We start from the raw sequence: 18,284 nt of genomic DNA, 5'->3' as shown, positions 1-18,284 counted from the left end.
TACATAACAAACATTTTAAAGAGTTTTTTCAAAAAATTAAAACAAATATATTTCTGAACGTAAAATGCTTTAAACTGTTTTAAACCATTTTTTTCTGTTAATTTACATAAACATAATAAAAAACATAATATTTATTGTCCATATAACAAAATACGCTATCATTTTTTTTATAAACTAAATTTCATATATGCATTTGTGATTTATATCTTCTTTGCTATTAGAATAACTAAAGGGAGAAGTCTTTCATCCCATAACATCCCGAGGCATGTATGCCCGAGATTGAATAAAATAAAGGTAGACGCCTTTCATCTCAGTGCCACTAAGGCTCGAGATCCAATAACTAAAGGAAGAATTCTTTCATTCTGAGGTATCTCGGGGCATTGTATATCCTAAATCAAATGAATAATTAAAGGCATAATTTTTTATCTTGGGGGCATCTCGGTGCAACTAAATCCGACCATCTCGATGCATTGTGTGTCCAAGATTGAATAATTAAAGGCAGAAGTCTTTCTTTCCGGAGCATCTCGGTGCAACTAAATTCGGCCATCTCGATGCATTGTGTGTCCAATATTGAATAATTAAAGGCAGAAGTCTCTCTTTTCGGAGCATCTCGAAAAAATGTATGCTTGAGATCGAATAAAATAAAGGTAGAATTCTTTCATTTCGAACCATCTCGGTACCACTAAGACTCAAGATTCAAACTAAAAAAAATCTCTTCCATTCCGAGACATCTCGGAGCATGGTATATCTAAAATTGTGTATAAAAATCTATACAATCGTGTATCGTGTATCGTGTATGCGATTGATTTATGACATGTTGAGTTAGGTAATTTTGATATTTTAGATCGTGGCTGTTGCCTTTCGTTCGTTTTAAAAATTATTAATTATTGTGTAAATATTCCGACGGATTGAGGTATCAACGGGACAACACCCATGTTTTCTTTTTATTATTATTTTTTTAAAAAGTTGGGACGTTGGTTGTTATCATTTTAAATATTGTGGATAACAAAGTTGATTTAAAATTTATTCAAGAGAAAAAAAAAAAAAAGCCAAAGTGAAAACAGAACAAAAGAGACGGGTGACGAAGAGGAGAAGTAATCACCTCGCCGGCGGTTCTCCAACTCCTATAAACAAGATGACGCCATTGCCACCTCTCCTTTCAAGCAATAAGCTTCTTCCTCATTCTTCTCCAACCTCTCTTCTCTCTAAATCAATCAGGTCTGTTTTTTCTCTCTTGCAATTTCTAACTTCACCTCACCTTTTTTCCGGTCAAATCCAAACTAATTCTTTACAATTTCAGCCGTTTCAATATTCTGATTTCAGGCCGACAATGTCATCGTCTACCACCTCCTCGTTTTCCATTTCATTTCCTGAAAATCGTGTGGTTGTGAGTTTCTCTCTCTCTCTCTCTCTACTTGCAATGCTTGACTGCTTTGGCTCTGTTATTAACATAAACCATTTCATTTGTATCCTTTTTGAATCATTGAAAGTGCTTGAATGGTTAGGTGTGGTTTTGCAGCTTGGTGTTGGTACTGTTTCTGTAGATTTTTTGGCGGCAGTGGCTTCTTATCCAAATCCTGACGACAAAATTAGAACCACGAGCTTAAAGGTTTGCGTTCTTCTTGTTAGCGATATGGTCGAGATATCTGTTTTCTTTTTTTGTGGTTGCCTAAGCAGTTGTCTTGTTTTGTGTATGATATGTAGATTTGTTCATGATGAAAGATTCAACGTTGACTGAAGCGATTCGGTTGAGGGTTTACTGAAATTTTCGATATTGCTGGAAATTGGAATGTTTTCAGTTCAAGTCTTGTTAATTCCTCAAGTTCGGATAGATGTCAAGTCTCTGTCGGACTTTTAAGATCGCTTTTAGCAGAAATATTATTTACAACTACTCAGCATACCTTTTGACTTTTGTTAATTCATATACTAATGAAATGGTCAATATCTGGACTGGGAAGTGAATACGTATGGAGTAGGACTTAGAATATAACAGTTATTGTTCATCATCTACATGGCTTAGTTAGAGACTCGCTCATTGATATAAGTTCAGTTCAGATTAAAGGAAATGGAGATAGGTAGCAAAGGAGCATTACATTGCTGCAGCACAACGCAAAGTCATGTATTTGAGAAGAAGCGACATGGTGCTACACTATAGCAACATGGTGCAGAACATGACAAATTACATTTCCTTCTTTATTTGTAAGGAAAGGGAGCGATGGATAGGCTATTGAGAGTGTTTTTGAGTTCAAAGTTTAGAGAGAAAAATAGAGGAACACTTGTGAGATTGAAACCCTTGTTATCTTCATTAATTTTTGTAGAATCTGTTGTTGGAGAAGGCTGAAATACCCCCAAGTTTCAAGTGAACTAGTATGAACTCGTGTGTTGCTTCCTTATTCCTATCTTGTCTCCTTTAATATTTTACTTTATTTTTTTCTGCTTTATCCAATGGAAGGAAAATTTTAAGCAAGATTTAAAAATACCCGTAAATTCCCTAAATAATATTGTGAAATGTATTGGTTCAAGTTCAATTATCTCCTCCTTGTAATAAGTTTAATATATGTTTGAACTTTTAAATCCTCGTGTATTATGAATGAAATGTGTTCTTACAACAAAAAGATTATCGTTTCTATTTACTGTAACCATTTGGAGAACCTGTACCTGATGGCTTCTTCTTAGGTACAAGGTGGAGGAAATGTAGGAAATGCTTTAACTTCTGCAGCTCGGTTGGGTTTAACACCAAGAATAATTTCCAAGGTTGCTCTTTATCCACGACATCTTTCCTTTAACCAACCCAACTTTTAAGTACTAAATGGAACTGGTGTATGCATATGTATTAACATATTCATGCATGATAAAATTGTAGGTTGCAGATGATAGTCAAGGAAGGAGCATAATCGAGGAGCTAGAAGCTGATGGCGTAGATACATCTTTTCTTGTGGTAAGCTCTTCATAATATACAATTTTAAGTATTTGTGATATGTATCATAATTGACTTCGCATTATCTTGACACTACTGCCCTTGTACCGTATTTCGTACTCAGATGCTTAGTGTACGTTTTTTAATTTTTTAAAAAAATTATAATTATAACAAGAAACAAGACTTTCATTGCAGAAATGAAAAGTGATTAATGCTAAAAAAAAATAGAAACTTCGGAAGAGAAGGGAGTGAATAAAAACAAATATAAAAGAAAAAAACTCCACTTGAAAAGTAAAGGCGTCCCAATACAAATTAATATTTAACAAAGAAAAAAATAACAAAGGACTTGGTGAGAGAGCATTGGGAGGAGGCATTCAATTTAGTAGACTCAAATCGATCAAACTAAGGAAGATGTTTGCTCTCATAAGTTTCAAATCCATTTCCATCCATAATTATGAGAGGAGAGGTTTATTCACATTGATCCATAGATTTGAGAGGAGAAGTTGAGGAACATTTTCTTTTAAACTAAAAGAGAACACCTATGATAAACTGAATAAGGACAACAGTTGCGAACAAGTACAACCAAAGAAAATATGATAGAGATAATCTCATTTCCATGGGAAAGGGGAGAAACGAGGGTATCCAAATCGGGAAAGTCTTGCTTATTATTATTATCTTTTGTTGGTGATGCAAGTGTAATGGTGATAGATGTTCGTCTACAGACTATTAAGTTTAACGCTAGTGTATTATTTACTAGTTGAAGTGACTTATCTAGAAATTGGGAAAACACATTTTGTGGTGTTGAATTCTAATTCCAATCTATGGTTGTACAGAAAACTGAAGCAAGAGTGTAATGAGAATTTGAGGCTATGATGTTGAAAGGAAACATCGAAGAACATAAACTTAAATTTCTTGTGATGAAATCTGCATTAATTGCATTTACTAGTTGAAGTGAAATTTACTTATCATTCAATTGCATCAGTGTCTGCCATGGAATATTGTGATGTAGCTTTGATGTTCCACACTGATATGTTGAAGTTTGACATTTTGAATGACATTGAGAACTTTCCACTTTGCAAACCTCTGCTTGGTTTGTATCTTAATTAACGGTTGTTGAATTTATAAATATGGTCACCTACACTTGTAACATATTTTTAAAAAACGGTGAAGACAAGAACACCAAGTTACGTGGAAACCCGAGGACCGGGAGTAAAACCACGATGTTTAGTTCTTATTATTTCTAATAATTACAATAGGTACAAAGGGGGAGAATAAATAGAATACTCCAATGAGATGAAAAAATGAAAATTATTTAGGGTAAATTTTTCGTAATTTCCCAATGGGCCAAGCCCACAATTCTAACACTCACCCTCAAGTTGAGCCATAAATATCAATGAGACCCAACTTACTAACACAAAAGTCGAAATTTGGTCTGAGAAGCCCCTTGGTAAGAACATTAGCAACCTGTTGGCTCGAAGGGATGTAGGGATGCATATGCTCCCACTGTTAGGTTTTTCTTTGATGAAATACCGATCAATCTCAACATGTTTAGTTCTATCATGTTGAACTGGATTGTTAGTGATGCTAATGGCAGCTTTGTTATCACAGAATAACTTTATTGGTGTATCACACTCCTGATAAAGATCAATCAAGACTTTCTAGAGCCAAATTTTCTCATATATCCCTAAATTCATAGCCCGGTATTCAGCCTCAGCACTGCTCCTAGCGCACGACACTTTGCTTTTTGCTTCTTACTTCTCCAAGTTACAAGTTTGCCTCATACATAGGAACAATAACCGGAGGTAGATTTCCTATCAACAATAGACCCTACCCAGTATGAGTCAGTATAGGCTTCAATAGTTTTTCTGTTTATCTTTTTTAATGTCAAACCTTTACAAGATGCCATTTTTAAGTATCTTAGGATTATGTTGACAACTTCCACGTGTTCCTCATAGGGAGCTTGCATAAACTGGCTAACGACACTCATAGTAAAGGAAATATTAGGATGAGTATGGGATAAGTAAATCAATTTACCCACGAGGCGTTGATATTGTTATTTATTAACTGTAACTTGATCACTAGAGTTTCCCAGTTTTCAGTTGAATTCAATAGGGATGTCAGCAGGATAACATCCCAGCATACCTGTCTCGGTTAGCAAATCAAAGGTATTAAGAAACTGAGATGCCTTCTTTAGATCGAGCCATCTCCATTTCAAGGAAATATTTCAAATTTTCTAAATCCTTGATTTCAAATTCATCGCCCATTCTCTTCTTTAGTTGACTGATTTCTACCTGATCATCTCCAGACAAACCGATGCCATCAACATACACTATCAGAACAACAATCTTCCCTGCCTTGGAAACCTTTGTAAATAAAGTATGATCAGAATGCCCCTGACTGTACCCTTGGGACTTAACAAAAGTAGGGACTTGACCATATAGGGATTTCTGGAGTTTACAGACCTGCTGACCAAACTGAGCTTCAAATTCAGGCGGGGGATCATGTAGACTTCCTCCACTAGGTCTCCATTTAGAAAAGCATTCTTAACATCTAGCTGGTATAGAGACCAATCTTTGTTTACAGCGGTAGATAGCAGGACAACAAGACACTAACAGTATTCAATTTAGCAACTGGAGAAAAAGTTTTCGTATGATCAACACCATAGGTTTGAGTAAATCCTTCTGCAACTAACCTTGTCTTGTGTCTGTCAAGTGTTCTAACTGCTTTGTATTTGAGAGTGAACACTAATTTGTATCCCACAATTTTGTGTCCCTTGGGTAGAGCATAAATCTCCTAAGTTTTATTCTTTTCAAGAGCCTTGATCTCTTTCATGACAATATTCTTCCATTCAGGACACTCTAAAGCATTGTGGATAGTTTTCAATATTATGGTAGAATTAAGGCTTGCTGTAAAAGCTTTTAACTGTGGAGAGAGATTATTGTAGGAAACATAGTTAACGGGATGTTTTGTACAAGACCTCGTACCTTTTCTCAATGCAATGAGAATGTCTAGAGAGAGATCATACTCGTCGACTTTCCCTATATGACCACCCTATTCAGCTTCATTATTCCTGGTTTCTGCTTTGACCTCAGTCTTATTACCACTGTCCTTTTCTTCCACATTTTCAAGAACAACAACGTCAGACTTGTCATTCTCACTCATCTTATTATCAGTACAAGATTCAGTAGGGTTTTCCACACCTTGATCTTGAGGAGGTTCAGAGTCTTGGACTGGAGTCTGCTGACTAGTAGGGGTCTTAACTTCCTTTATGAGATTCCTCCTGTAATACATTTTTCAGGGAACTTGGTTAGTGGGTAGGACTAATGAGGATCGAAGTTAGACACGGTACTAGGAGTAGATTCGATAAACTCTAAGGTACAGTTAGACTCTTCGCTCACACTCTCCCCTTGAAGATGGCTAACGGGAAAGTAGGGTCGGTCCTCACAGAAAGTAACATCCATAGTTGTATGGCGTATAAAAACATTTATATCCGCACCGATGAAGGGGATACCCAACAAACACACAAGCTTGAGCCCGAGGGTTAAATTTGGTCTGATTAGGGTCGAAATTATGAACATATGTAGTACACCTAGACACACGAAGGAGAACCTCAGAAATTAGACGAGTAAAAGGATAGAACTCCTTAAGACAATCTAAGGGAGTTTGAATGTGGAGGATACGAGAAGGCATTCTATTGATTAAATAAGCTGCTGTAAGAATAGTATCTCCCCATAGGTATGAAGGAAGGGAAGTAGATAATAGCATAAGAGAATGGGCTACTTTTGGAAGATGACAGTTTCTTCGCTCGGCCACCCCATTTTGTAGAGGAGTGTAGGTGCATGAGCTTTGGTAAACAATGCTCTTAGAGGCTAGGAACTCACCAAGGCTATGGTTTTGGAATTCCCAACCATTATCACTCCAAAGAATTGCAATTTTTGTATGGAATTGTGTTTCAATAGTGTGATAGATGTTTTGGGAAATAGAGGAAACCTCAGATTTATTGGTGATAAGGTATACCCAGGTAAGACGGGTATGATCATTGATGAAAGTTACAAACCACCATTTCCCAGATGTGGCGATGACCTTGGATGGACCCCAAACGTCACTATGGATAAGGGTAAACAGTTTTATGGGTTTATATGGTTGTGAGGGAAAAGAAACCCAATGTTGTTTTGCCCGAATGCAAACATCACAAGATAGAAAGGAGACATCAATTTTAGAAAATAGATGAGGAAACAAATATTTCATATAAGTTCGGGTGACCCAGCCAAAAATGCCACAACATACAATAATGTTTAAAAGTGCTAAAATTGAAAGATAGTAAACTAGTCCTAGAGATACTATTATTGGAGGTATCATCATCAAGGATGTAAGGTCCCCTGCTATGTCGGACATTGCCAATCATCCTCCTCGAGCTCAAGTCTTGAAAACAAACATATTCAAGTAAAAAAGTAGCTTTATAGTGCACAAGTGATCTTACTGATAGATAACAAATTGTAAGAAAGCTTAGATACATGCAAAACATTCTTGAGAGAGAGACCGTCAAGGAGAACTATTTGTCCTTTGCCAGCAATCTGAGCTAAAGAGCCATCGGCCATTTGAATTTTCTCATTACCAGCATAGGGGGGCTAATAAGAGACAGTGATCCGAAGAACCTGTTAAGTGATATGTAGCTTCTGAGTCCAAAATCTAGTGATTCTTCCTGTCAACACTAATAAGGCCAAGGGATTGAGGCATACCTGATTGAGCAATGAAGCTCAGAGTAGGAGGGCTAGTCTGGCTAGCAGTAAGGTCAGTAACATCGACACGCCCCGAGTTCTGTTGCTCGTTGGAGGAACGTTTCTTACCTCCTGAGGAACGATCGTGGAGTTTCCAATACTAATCCTTGGTGTGTCATTGCTTCTTACAGTACTCACATATAGGAATTGGTTTCCCACCATGCTTCTTATTACCATGAGTCGAGAATTGAGCACTAAAGGCAGCAGAGTCAGTTATATAATTTGAAGGAAAATTAGGGACTGAAGTTACCGAGTTTTTTAAAGACATTGGTAGATTGGTTGATTTAGACTGTGTCGAGGATTCATCGACTTCAAAACTAGATCTACTATGGATTTGGATAATCCTGGGACCACAGAAATATGGCTGCTGTAAGAGGTCAAACAACAATGGTGCGTGGAGAGATGGATTTGATGGTTGTCCGTAATCGGAGGGTGCTGGCGGCACGTGGGGGCTACGGCTGACAAGGAGGGTTCTACGGCTGAACAGGGAATGACACATGGGAGACGATGGGCTGAGTGGTGAGATGATTTGACGGTGGCACGTGGGCCCACACACAAGATAGTGACGGCGCGTGAGGAGGATTTTGGCCGCTGTGTTGTGCGGATGACTCTGAGGATGCTCCCGTCGTGACCACCGGCATTTTCTGAAGTTGTTGAAGCAGTTTTCCGACGACGACGACGGCGGCAGTGGCAGCAGCAGCTGTCTCTTTTTTGGTTTCATTGATAACAGTGTCAAGGGTATCATCTTTACCTTGCTCCGATACCATATTAAAAAAGGATAAAGACAAAAATACCGAGTTACGTGGAAACCAGAGTACCGGGAGAAAAACTACAATGTTTAGTTATTATTTATGATAATTACAGTAGGTACAAAGGGGAAGAATAAATAGAATACTAAAATGAGATAAAAAATGAAAATCTTTTAGGGTAAATCTCTCGTAATTTCCCTATGGGCCAAGCCCACAACTCTAACAATATTTAATTATCGTTTAATTCTTCTTTTCAATGAAATATATATTTTGCACTTATCTTTTTTTCAGAAGTTTAAAGTCACACTCATATTTATTTTGCAAAAATTTTCTGTTCAATATCGATGTGTTGCCATAAATATTTCATCTTTTTTCTACTATTTACTCTGAAAGAATATTTGCTTTTATCTTTTTTCGATCTTTAGTGATTTCCTATGAGTTACTACATTTGTGATTTTCTGTGTTTTCTCAGGTTGCTGAAGGGGGCATTTCACCATTTACCTATATTATTGTGGATAATAAAACGTAAGCATTTGGATTTCCATGCTCCTCTACTCTGTAATTGAGTGTGAGGGCTGTCTTGTTTTTGGCTTGTTTTGGTTTTGGTCTTGCCCCTGTATATCCTTTCATCTATCTCGATGAAAGTTTGGTTTCTTATAAAAAAAAAAGGAATGAGTGTCTTTTCATGGAGGGTGCTTCTCCTAAGGCAAGCAAGTATGAGTCTTTTGAAACAATGTTGTGCATCGAGTTTAAAATGATATTTTGTGAATTGTAAAGAACATATAGGCTCTATTATAAAGTCTTTTATAATCCTCAATTCTTAGTGGTGAGAAGTTCTTTGTATCTTATCTTTCATGGGGAAGACTTCTGACAATTATAATTTCTGATAGAGAAGTGCAAAATAAAAGGAAGGAATGTACATATGTAATTATCTCAAAATTTATTGACTGTGGCAAAGTTCTTTAGGCACACTCGTACATGCATCCACACCCCAGGATCTCCTCCCATGGTGCCAGATGACCTTTCACGATCAAGCTTGTTGTCTGCTTTAGATGGGGCTAGAATTGTATATTCTGACGTAAGATTGCATGAAACTGCTTTGCTTGTTGCACAAGAGGTAAAGATATCATTAGTTTTTTTAATGCTTATAGTTTGCACTCCTGTGTTGTGCTACTGCTCACTCCTTTAAGTAGATGTTTTAGGAACCAGAGTTCTCTGTTCACCTTCCAGGTTGAAAATTTGAAAGAAACTCAATATTTTTCTTCTTTCAGCTTTTGGGTTGATATTTCTTTGTCACTTTTCAAACATCATTGAACTGGTAGTTGATCCATGTTGTAAGGGACATTAATTTTACTTTTTCCTTACAGGCAGCTCGGCAGAATATACCTATGTTGATTGATGCAGAAAGGAAAAGGGAAGGTCTGGATGATCTCCTGACATTTGCCAGTTATGTTGTCTGCTCAACAAGATTTCCACAGGCAAGTGCTCTTTCTTCGTGCTCACAAAGTTCTTCTACTTGTCAAAATTTTCCTGTTTGAATATCTTCAAAATTTTAAAATTTGTTATGTTGAATCTTAAGTTAGTAATTTGATTTCTTGGCCTTGATTAATTATCTTACATACGAGTAGAGCTGCTTATGCCTCATGTACCTTGTGTGTTTGTTTGAGAGAGTTTTTGATGCCACGTGCAAGCAAGATGATATTGGTTTTTTCATCTACTAAGTTTATATAATTATTATACCTTGTAGTATGTACGTTTGAATTTCTATTAAAAGTCTGCTTTTTTTTTTTTTCATGAAACTCAAAAACAGTTGTAACATTTATAGAACAGATTCGGTTCTTTTATCATGGTTTTTTTTTTATTCATCTTTTTATCTGAAGCTTGTTCTTGTGGTTGAGTTCATTTTTCTATTATTAATTATAGAAACATTATTTAATGGGCAGGAATGGACTGACACACCAACGATTCCATCTGCACTTGTTTCCATGCTTCTGCGACTTCCAAAACTCAGATTTGTGATTGTCACATTGGGTGAAAATGGATGCATAATGCTCGAAAGAAGTACTGATGGTGAGTTTTTATAATGAACTTTCTACTACACCGTTGGCTATGATGCTGTTCACCCTCTAAGGGTGGATATTGTTTAGGTACAAAATTTTGTCAATTTAATTTATATAATTAAAATTTACAGGTATTTTCTCTATTTCTGGCAGAAACATATGATCAGATGGAAGAGTTTGAAGTAAACAACTTACTTGAAGTGGTCAAGAGCAGAAGGAATGAGAATATAAATGTTCCAACTTCTGTTTCATCGGTAATTTTTTAGAAATTATTATTATTATTAGGGAATTTATTTTAAATATCAAAACTGTTCAATGACAGATTCTCAAATTTTGTTATATTTGTAAATGTTTTTGTTCATTTTGTTATATTTGAAAACAACCCCTATTATTATTACTATTACTATTAGGGGCATTTTCAAAGATAATAAAATAAACCAAAATAAACTAATACTGTCTATCATCGATAGAATCTGAAATTTTGTTATATTTTGTAAATATTTTCAACAGTTTTGTCATTTCCAATAATTTCTCTTATCTATTACTCAGCAGACAAAATATAACAGCAGAGGATTTTTAGACAAAACTGCTATACAATAAAACGCCTGAACAGTTTTGTCATTATGCTGTTCAAGTTTCTCAGGTCCTAGAGAGAGAGCTTTAGAGAGAGAAAGAACGGTTTCTGTTCTTCATCCGCCTTCCTCCGCCACCATCCGTCCTTATTGCTCTACCCTTTCCGTTTATCTCTCCATTGATCGACGATGGTGATTCCAAGACAGACCTCGACAAAAATCGAAAATAAATTATTTTCTTGTGAGTTTGATTTGAATAGCAAAGGAAGGGTGATTCACTCAATTGAAGCTCATCTGAACAAATCTTACACGCTTTTAGGAGAGGAAGTTTTATTTGTTTGGGGCTGGTTGACTCTTTAGAGGAAGTTCTGCAAACCCCTAAGTCCCATAAGTTCTTTCGAAAAACACTCTGCAATGGAGGGTTCATTTGGATTCAGAAAACGACAAATAAGAGAGGAAGTTTTCCTGAGATTTCGAAGTGTTGAAGTTGGGGGAAGAAGGAAAGATTGTTGTTCCTGCTGATATTGATTTAAGTGGATGGGAACGATTCAGGTGCTTGCTGCTGGACTTTCTGAATGCTGAAGATGAACTTAGGGCCCCTCATTTTGAGAAGAAAAAAACACCAAAAACCTCCCTTTGGAACCAGATCGGAAAATCATATTCAACCTCCTCACCCTCCATGAAGCTCTCAATCTGAAAAATCTCCAAGCCTGAAGCTAGTCATTCTGATGAAGAAAGCAGAAAGAAAGGAAAAAAAGGGTTAGAAAGATTTTCTAGGGAGGATACTTTGGTTGTCACTAAACATGATTTCCATGATGATTGGCAGAAGATTTTGGAAGTCCTTCAAGTTCTAACACAACGTACTTTTATTATCAATCTGTATCATCCTAACAAAGACTTGCTCAAATGCCCTGATCAGACGATAACAAAATGAATGCCCTTCAACTTCGACTTCTTCCCCAGTTCGCATCCATGATGAAACCGACCCAATTTTGGACGTATCTATCTCCAGTCCTGGCAGCCTCATCTCTGAAAATAAATTTTCCCCGCTGGAAGTTGAAGACTCACGACACATTCCTGACTTTACTTCCAACGTCCATAGACTCTTTCATGGTGATAGTTATACGGACATAATTAGAGAAGAGGGCCTTCAGCTGATGTTTTCAGAGGAAAACATCGATCTTCCATTGCCTATTGAAGAGACGACTGAAATTGAAAGTGTAACAGAATTAGAGCCAGCTGCCTCTATGTAGAATTTGTTTTCGTTGAGCAAGGAAGTGGTAGCGGCGCTTCTTGAATATGATTTATGCATCCGGGTTGTGACTAGAAAAGGGAAACTGCAGAGAAAGGGTGGGGCCTCCTTGAGTAGCAACAAGAAGCTCACTAGAGAAGTTAAAGTCTTGCTAGGCAGTTGGGAAAGGGAAGCTCAAGGGGCAAAAGCCAGTAATTCCTCCGATGGTGATCTATGTTAATTCTCTTATGGAACGTAAGAAGTCTTAATGCTCGCCCCAAAAGAGCGGTTGTGAAAGATTTGCTTGTGGAGTTCAATCCAGATGTGGTTATTCTTCGGGAGTCTAAAGTTAGTGTTGTTGATCGCTTGGAGTAGCCGTTTTGTTGGGTGGGTAGCTTTAGAGGCTTTTGGCTCTTCGGGCGGTATCCTTATAATGTGGAAAGAGGACTCGATCATGGTGGTTGACTCTATCAAGGTTAGTTCAAAATTTCTATTCGTTGTAAGTTTAACGATGGCTTCCCTGTTAGATCACAGGCTTGTGTATAGTCCTTCATCTTATAGACATAGAGACCAGTTTTGGTGGGAGCTTTATGTGCATTGAAAATTGGTGTATTGGGGTGATTTCATTGTGGTCAAGTGGTTAAATGAGAAGATCTTCGACGTTCGCCCTACTAAAAGTATGGTTCGTTTTAATAGTTTGATTGAGGAGATGGATCTTGTGGATATCCCCTTTCAGAATGGCCTGTTCTTTTAGTCCTGATCTGGGATTAGGCCGGCTGCATCAAAGCTCGACATATTTCTTCTCTCCAAGCCTTGGGTTGATTTCTTTAGAGACGTTAGTGTGGAAAGACTTCCACGTACCACCTCGGATCACTTTCCGATTCTTATGAAATTGGGGTGCAGTCTTGACGTCCTACCCCTTTTAGATTTGAGAATGTTTGGTTGGATCATCATCTCTTCCTCAAAAACATTGAGAACCGGTGGGGCGATTTGACTATTGATGGTTGGCCTATTTTTTCCTTCGTGGAGAAACTAAAAGGTCTAAAAGTCCTCTTAAAGGGTTGGAATAAGGAGACATTCGGCAACATCTTCTCCCAAAAACAAGTGCTGATTAATAAGATTAACTCTCTTGATTCGCTTGAAGAGTCGGGCTGTTTCAATGAGGAAAGTGCTATGGAAAGAGAAGTTTGTAGAAGGGCTTTATTTGATTTGATTGTGAAAGATTAGAAATTATGGAGTCAAAAATTTGAACTTTAATGGCTTAGAGAGGGGGAGAACTCAAGCTTCTTCCACAGATGAGTTTCGGCTCGCAAAAGTAGAAGTCTTATTTCTTGGTGACATTGTTGGGAAGGCTCTTGTCACAGGGAAGGAGATTGTGGATGAGATCCCTAGTTGCTTTTCCAACTTGTATGGCACAAGGACCTCTTCGCCATTCATTTGTGACAGTTTCAACTGGAAAGCTCTTAGTGCAGGATTCTAGCTTACTTGAGGCCCCTTTTACTGAAAAAGAGATTAGAGAAGTTGCCTTTGAGATGTGTTGTCTTAAACCCCCTGGCCCTGATGGCATGATTGGAGAGTTTTATAAAAAATCTTGGAACATTCTGAAGTCTGATCTAGTAAGGGTGTTCCAAGATTTTTTAAAGAACGGAATCATTAATAGAAGATGCAATGAGACTTATGTTTGCTTCACCCCAAAAATAAAGAGGTAGCTCGTGTCAGTGATTTTAGACCCATAAGCTTAGTTACATCCTTGTATAAAGTTATTTCCAAGGTGCTTGCAACAAGACTTAAAAAAGTTCTTCCCTCAATAATTAATGATTCTCAAATGGCCTTTGTGGAGGGGAGACAAATTCTTGATGCTATTTTGTTTGCTTCTGAGCCTGTTGATGAATGGTCTTTAAAAGGCAGAAAAGACGTTCTTTTGAAGCTCGATCTAGAGAAAGTCTATGACAAGGTGGACTGGTCTTTTCTTGATATGACCATGAAACTTAAAAGGCTTTGATAAGAGATAAGAGATGGAGGAGATGGATTTGGGGCTGTTTGTCGACGACTAACTTCTCGATCATTGTCAATGGTAGGCCTAGAGGAAAGATTTTTGCTATAAGAGGCATTCGTCAAGGCGATCCTCTTGCCCCTTTCTTTTTACGATCGTGGGAGATGCTCTAAGCTGCCTTATTCACTATTGTAATGAGAAAAGGACTATAAAAGGCTTCCATTTTGAGAACTTGTCAAATGATTTAACCCACCTTCAGTACGCAGATGATACCCTTCTTTTTTCTTCTTAGGAGGATGGAAATTTGGAGACATGGTGGAAGGTGATCAATATCTTTCTTCTGGGAGCTAGTTTATCCCTTAACAACTCCAAAACGTCTTTGATCGGTATTAACCTTAACAATGATGACTTGGCTCTTTATGCTAATTCTCTGGGGTGCTTAGTTGATAGTCTCCCCTTTAACTACTTGGGCTTTTCTTTGAGGGGGTCATAATAGAAAAGAGGTGTGGAATGCCCTTGAAGATCAATTCAGATATAAAATCGATAGGGGGAGGAATGCATCCCTCTCCAAAGGGTGCAGGTTAACTCTTGCGCAATCAGTTCTCAACAACCTTCCTTGTTATTTATTTTCCCTTGCTCAAGGTTCGGTTGGTGTTATCAATAGATGGGAAAAGATGATTAGGTATTTTATATGGACAGGAGGGTCTACATATTCGGTTGCCCCTCCTTGTCTGTTATGGTGACCTTAGGATTAGCTCGTTTAGGCAAAAGAACACTACTCTTCTCATTAAATGGCTTTGGAGGTTTAGTAAGGAAGAAGTCTCCTTATGGAGGCGCTTAATTGTGGCCAATTATGGCTTCGAGGGGAATGTGTGGTCTACTAAAGATTCGAACAGGCGAAGGTCTTCTAGATTATGGGCCGGTGTTTTGAAGCACAAGGAGACCTTTAAATCCTCAGCTTTTTTGTTTGGAAAAGGAACCAAAATCAGATTTTGGAAGGACAGTGTGGCTTGGAACCACTTGCAGAAAAATTTCCTAACTTGTTCTCCTTGTCATTGAACAAGGATGCTTTTATGGCTGACTGTTGGTGTAATATTACTCATTCGTGGAACTTGGACCTTAGAAGAAATGTGCTTGATAACGAGTTTGACAATGTGGCCTCAATTCTGAAAATTCTTCATTCTTGGGCCCCCTCAGATGGACTTCTATCGTTAATGACAGCTTTACTACAAAGTCTACTTTTCTTAATTTAACCAAGAGAACCCCCTCCACTGCTGTTCCTTTAATTCGTAAAATATGGAAGACTAAAATCCAAAAAAAGGTGAAATTCTTTTTATGGTCGCTCACCTATGGAAATCTTAACACCCATGAGAAACTCCAAAAAAATTCCAGCACACAATGCTTAGCCCCTCGATGTGTTGCCTTTGTTTCAAAGAAGAGGAGACCCTGAACCACTTATTTTGCATTGTCTCTTTACTAGGAAAGCTTGGAACACTTAGTTTAGAATTTTTGATTTGGAGCTTTATCTTCCTAGTAAGGTTGATATTTGGCTGATTGAAGGGCTAAACATTGAAGGTTACAGCTAAAAGGAAACATCTTACAGAGATGTGCTACCTAGTCCCTTTTTGGTGCATTTGGAACGAAAGTAATAGTAGAATTTTTGAAGATAGCTATAATTCTTTTGATTCTTTTGGAATTGTGTTGCAACACACAGCTTCTTGGTGGAGTACGAATTACACCAAACACTTTTGTAATTATAACTTTTCTATGATTTTGAACAATTGGAAGACCATCATTTTTTAGTTTCTTTTGGGGAGGACCCTCTTGTCCCTTGCCCTTAGGTTCTTTTTTGTTTTATAAATATACATGTTTCTTATCCAAAAAAATTATTATTATTACTAACACTATTATATTATTATTATTATTATTATTATTATTACTATTATTATTATTATTATTTGGTGTTTGCTCAACCCTACCACAGTCCTTGGCAAAATGATTGGCTGTTTATACCTTCCGTACCACTAAAATGTTATCGTTTATCACAATCCGTGTGGATTAATGTTTGATGACCATCAAGAAATTGTGGTGTAGAGAAAGGCAATGACAAGTACTCGCCAAAGTTTGCAGGGTGGATTTTTGTACCTAGACATTTAGGAGAAGATATTTTTTGAAGGTCTATCCACCCTGCAATGTTTTGGATGTAGTATGTCGTTGGATCAAAAGCTATGAGGCTTCCTAATGATGTTGTTACGTTGGTATTGAAGATGGAAACTGTTTGTAACAATTTTGAAGAAAAATGAACAGTTGACGGTCATAATCCTTTCTTTTTCTCTTGTATAGGAAAGATAAATAATTTTGGACAAATTATCTAAGGGATATATGGAACTCTTCATATGAATTGACGCTATTTTAATATTGATTGAGCAGTATGAAGTTTTGGTTGAGCATAGGAATCATCAGAGAGGACTATGATAAATTTGGAGTTCGCAAACTGTGTAATAAGTTCTAACATAATGATCTTATTAATATCTGTGGTTGAGTCATAGCTGTTGTGAGTCCAGTAGATTATATCCCTTTTACATATGAGGATGTACTGTGATTCGGTTATATTTTGTCCTTGCTTTTTCAGCCAGTGGCCAAGTTGAGAGCTGAGGGGATAGGGACAGTTTGTGGCAGGCTGTTGCTCGGGACGGCTGAAAAAATACCAGAGTCCGAGATTGTTGATACAACTGGTGCTGGAGATGCATTCATTGGAGCAGTTCTTTATGGTTCGTAATATGAGAAATTTTATTTGATAAGTTTTTGTGTTTTTAGCCGCTATTTTGTTCTCTAGAGTTCAGCTTGCAATTCTGTTTGTCCAAGCTCTTATGCAGAACGCATACTAAATATTTCAACAGAATCGCATAGCATACAGTTGTTCGTTCAAAAGAATCGCATAGCATACAGTTGTTCGTTCAAATTGTTTTTTTTGTTTTTTTTGTTTTTTTTTATATATATATAATGTATCTTGTGTTTATTTCTAGCTTTAACTAACATCTCCTTTAAAAGTTGATTCTTTTTTTCCTGTTTAATACGGGAGCTATAGTAGGAATTTATGCTTTTCATTCATTTTGATTCCAGCCTTATGTGCCAACATGCCACCGGAGAAGTTATTGCCATTTTCTGCCCAAGTGGTAAGTTATTTTTCTAATGAGTTTTTATATTTCTTATTATTTTTTATATGGAGATAGGGGATTTGATTCTCTTCCTTAAGCAGTGGAGCTGTGCTCACCATTAAGTTTAATTGCAGGCTGCTGGATGTTGTCGTGCTTTGGGTGCTCGAAGCGGTCTTCCATATCATACGGATCCACGGCTGGCATCTTTTTTACACTGATGATCATCAACTCAAATGAGAATCTATATTCTCAGCCCACCCTATTATCTCATGAATTTTTGTGAAAATGTAATCCAGCCCAAAGCATGAATATTGATTTAATAGGAGCGTCATTGAGTTCGATTCCATGCCTTCTCTTCTTTTGAATTTCTTTCAACAGGTTTTACGGCCAAAAAATTCGGGGAAAACAAGCTCCAATGTTAGACACTTGATGCTTTCTTCTAGTGAAACAGTTATTATGGGTACGCAAATTGTCTATTCTTGGTAATCTTTGCGTCTGTGCTTTGAAAGTATAACTATATTCCCTTTACTTTTTGCATTTAAGAACTGTTGTATAATTTTTTTGAATGAAATTATAAGGAATTCGGAATTTCATGAACAAAATTAGATAGTTGTGTAAATATCATGTTTATCAGATTTTTGAAACTACATGGTGCATGTTTCATCATTCTTTGTGGAGTCCCATTTCTTGATCATTGCCATTTGGGTTGCCTTTTTTCTGGGATCGGAAGTGAGAATCTGGAGATGTTATAAAGGAAAGATTGGAGCGAGTTGCAAAGCTGAACAAAACTAGACAAACCCAAATTTTGTATTCTAGATTTCATCTG

The 18,284-nt window shown here is 37.1% G+C and overlaps 1 protein-coding gene across 2 annotated transcripts; it reads left to right on the top strand.

Moving 5' to 3' along the window:
• Window positions 1-978: 978 nt before the first annotated feature.
• Window positions 979-17,944, top strand: LOC103489824 (uncharacterized). 2 transcript variants are annotated; one of them, XM_008449131.3, is made up of 13 exons: window positions 979-1,218; window positions 1,324-1,387; window positions 1,520-1,609; window positions 2,677-2,754; window positions 2,864-2,938; window positions 8,917-8,969; window positions 9,411-9,561; window positions 9,812-9,922; window positions 10,388-10,514; window positions 10,658-10,758; window positions 16,933-17,071; window positions 17,424-17,476; window positions 17,593-17,944. In XM_008449131.3, exons 1-13 carry the CDS (start codon window positions 1,136-1,138, stop codon window positions 17,674-17,676), a joined length of 1,209 nt encoding a protein of 402 aa, XP_008447353.1. In that variant the 5' UTR covers window positions 979-1,135; the 3' UTR covers window positions 17,677-17,944. The 2 variants fall into 2 exon arrangements, with proteins under 2 accessions (XP_008447353.1, XP_008447354.1); XM_008449132.3 differs by having other exon boundaries at window positions 1,052-1,218; window positions 1,301-1,387.
• The last annotated feature ends 340 nt before the right edge of the window (window positions 17,945-18,284 follow it).

Source organism: Cucumis melo, chromosome 4 (assembly GCF_025177605.1).
Source record: "Cucumis melo cultivar AY chromosome 4, USDA_Cmelo_AY_1.0, whole genome shotgun sequence".
NCBI classification, from domain to species: Eukaryota; Viridiplantae; Streptophyta; class Magnoliopsida; order Cucurbitales; family Cucurbitaceae; genus Cucumis; species Cucumis melo.
This window is presented reverse-complemented; position numbering and strand designations above follow the sequence as displayed.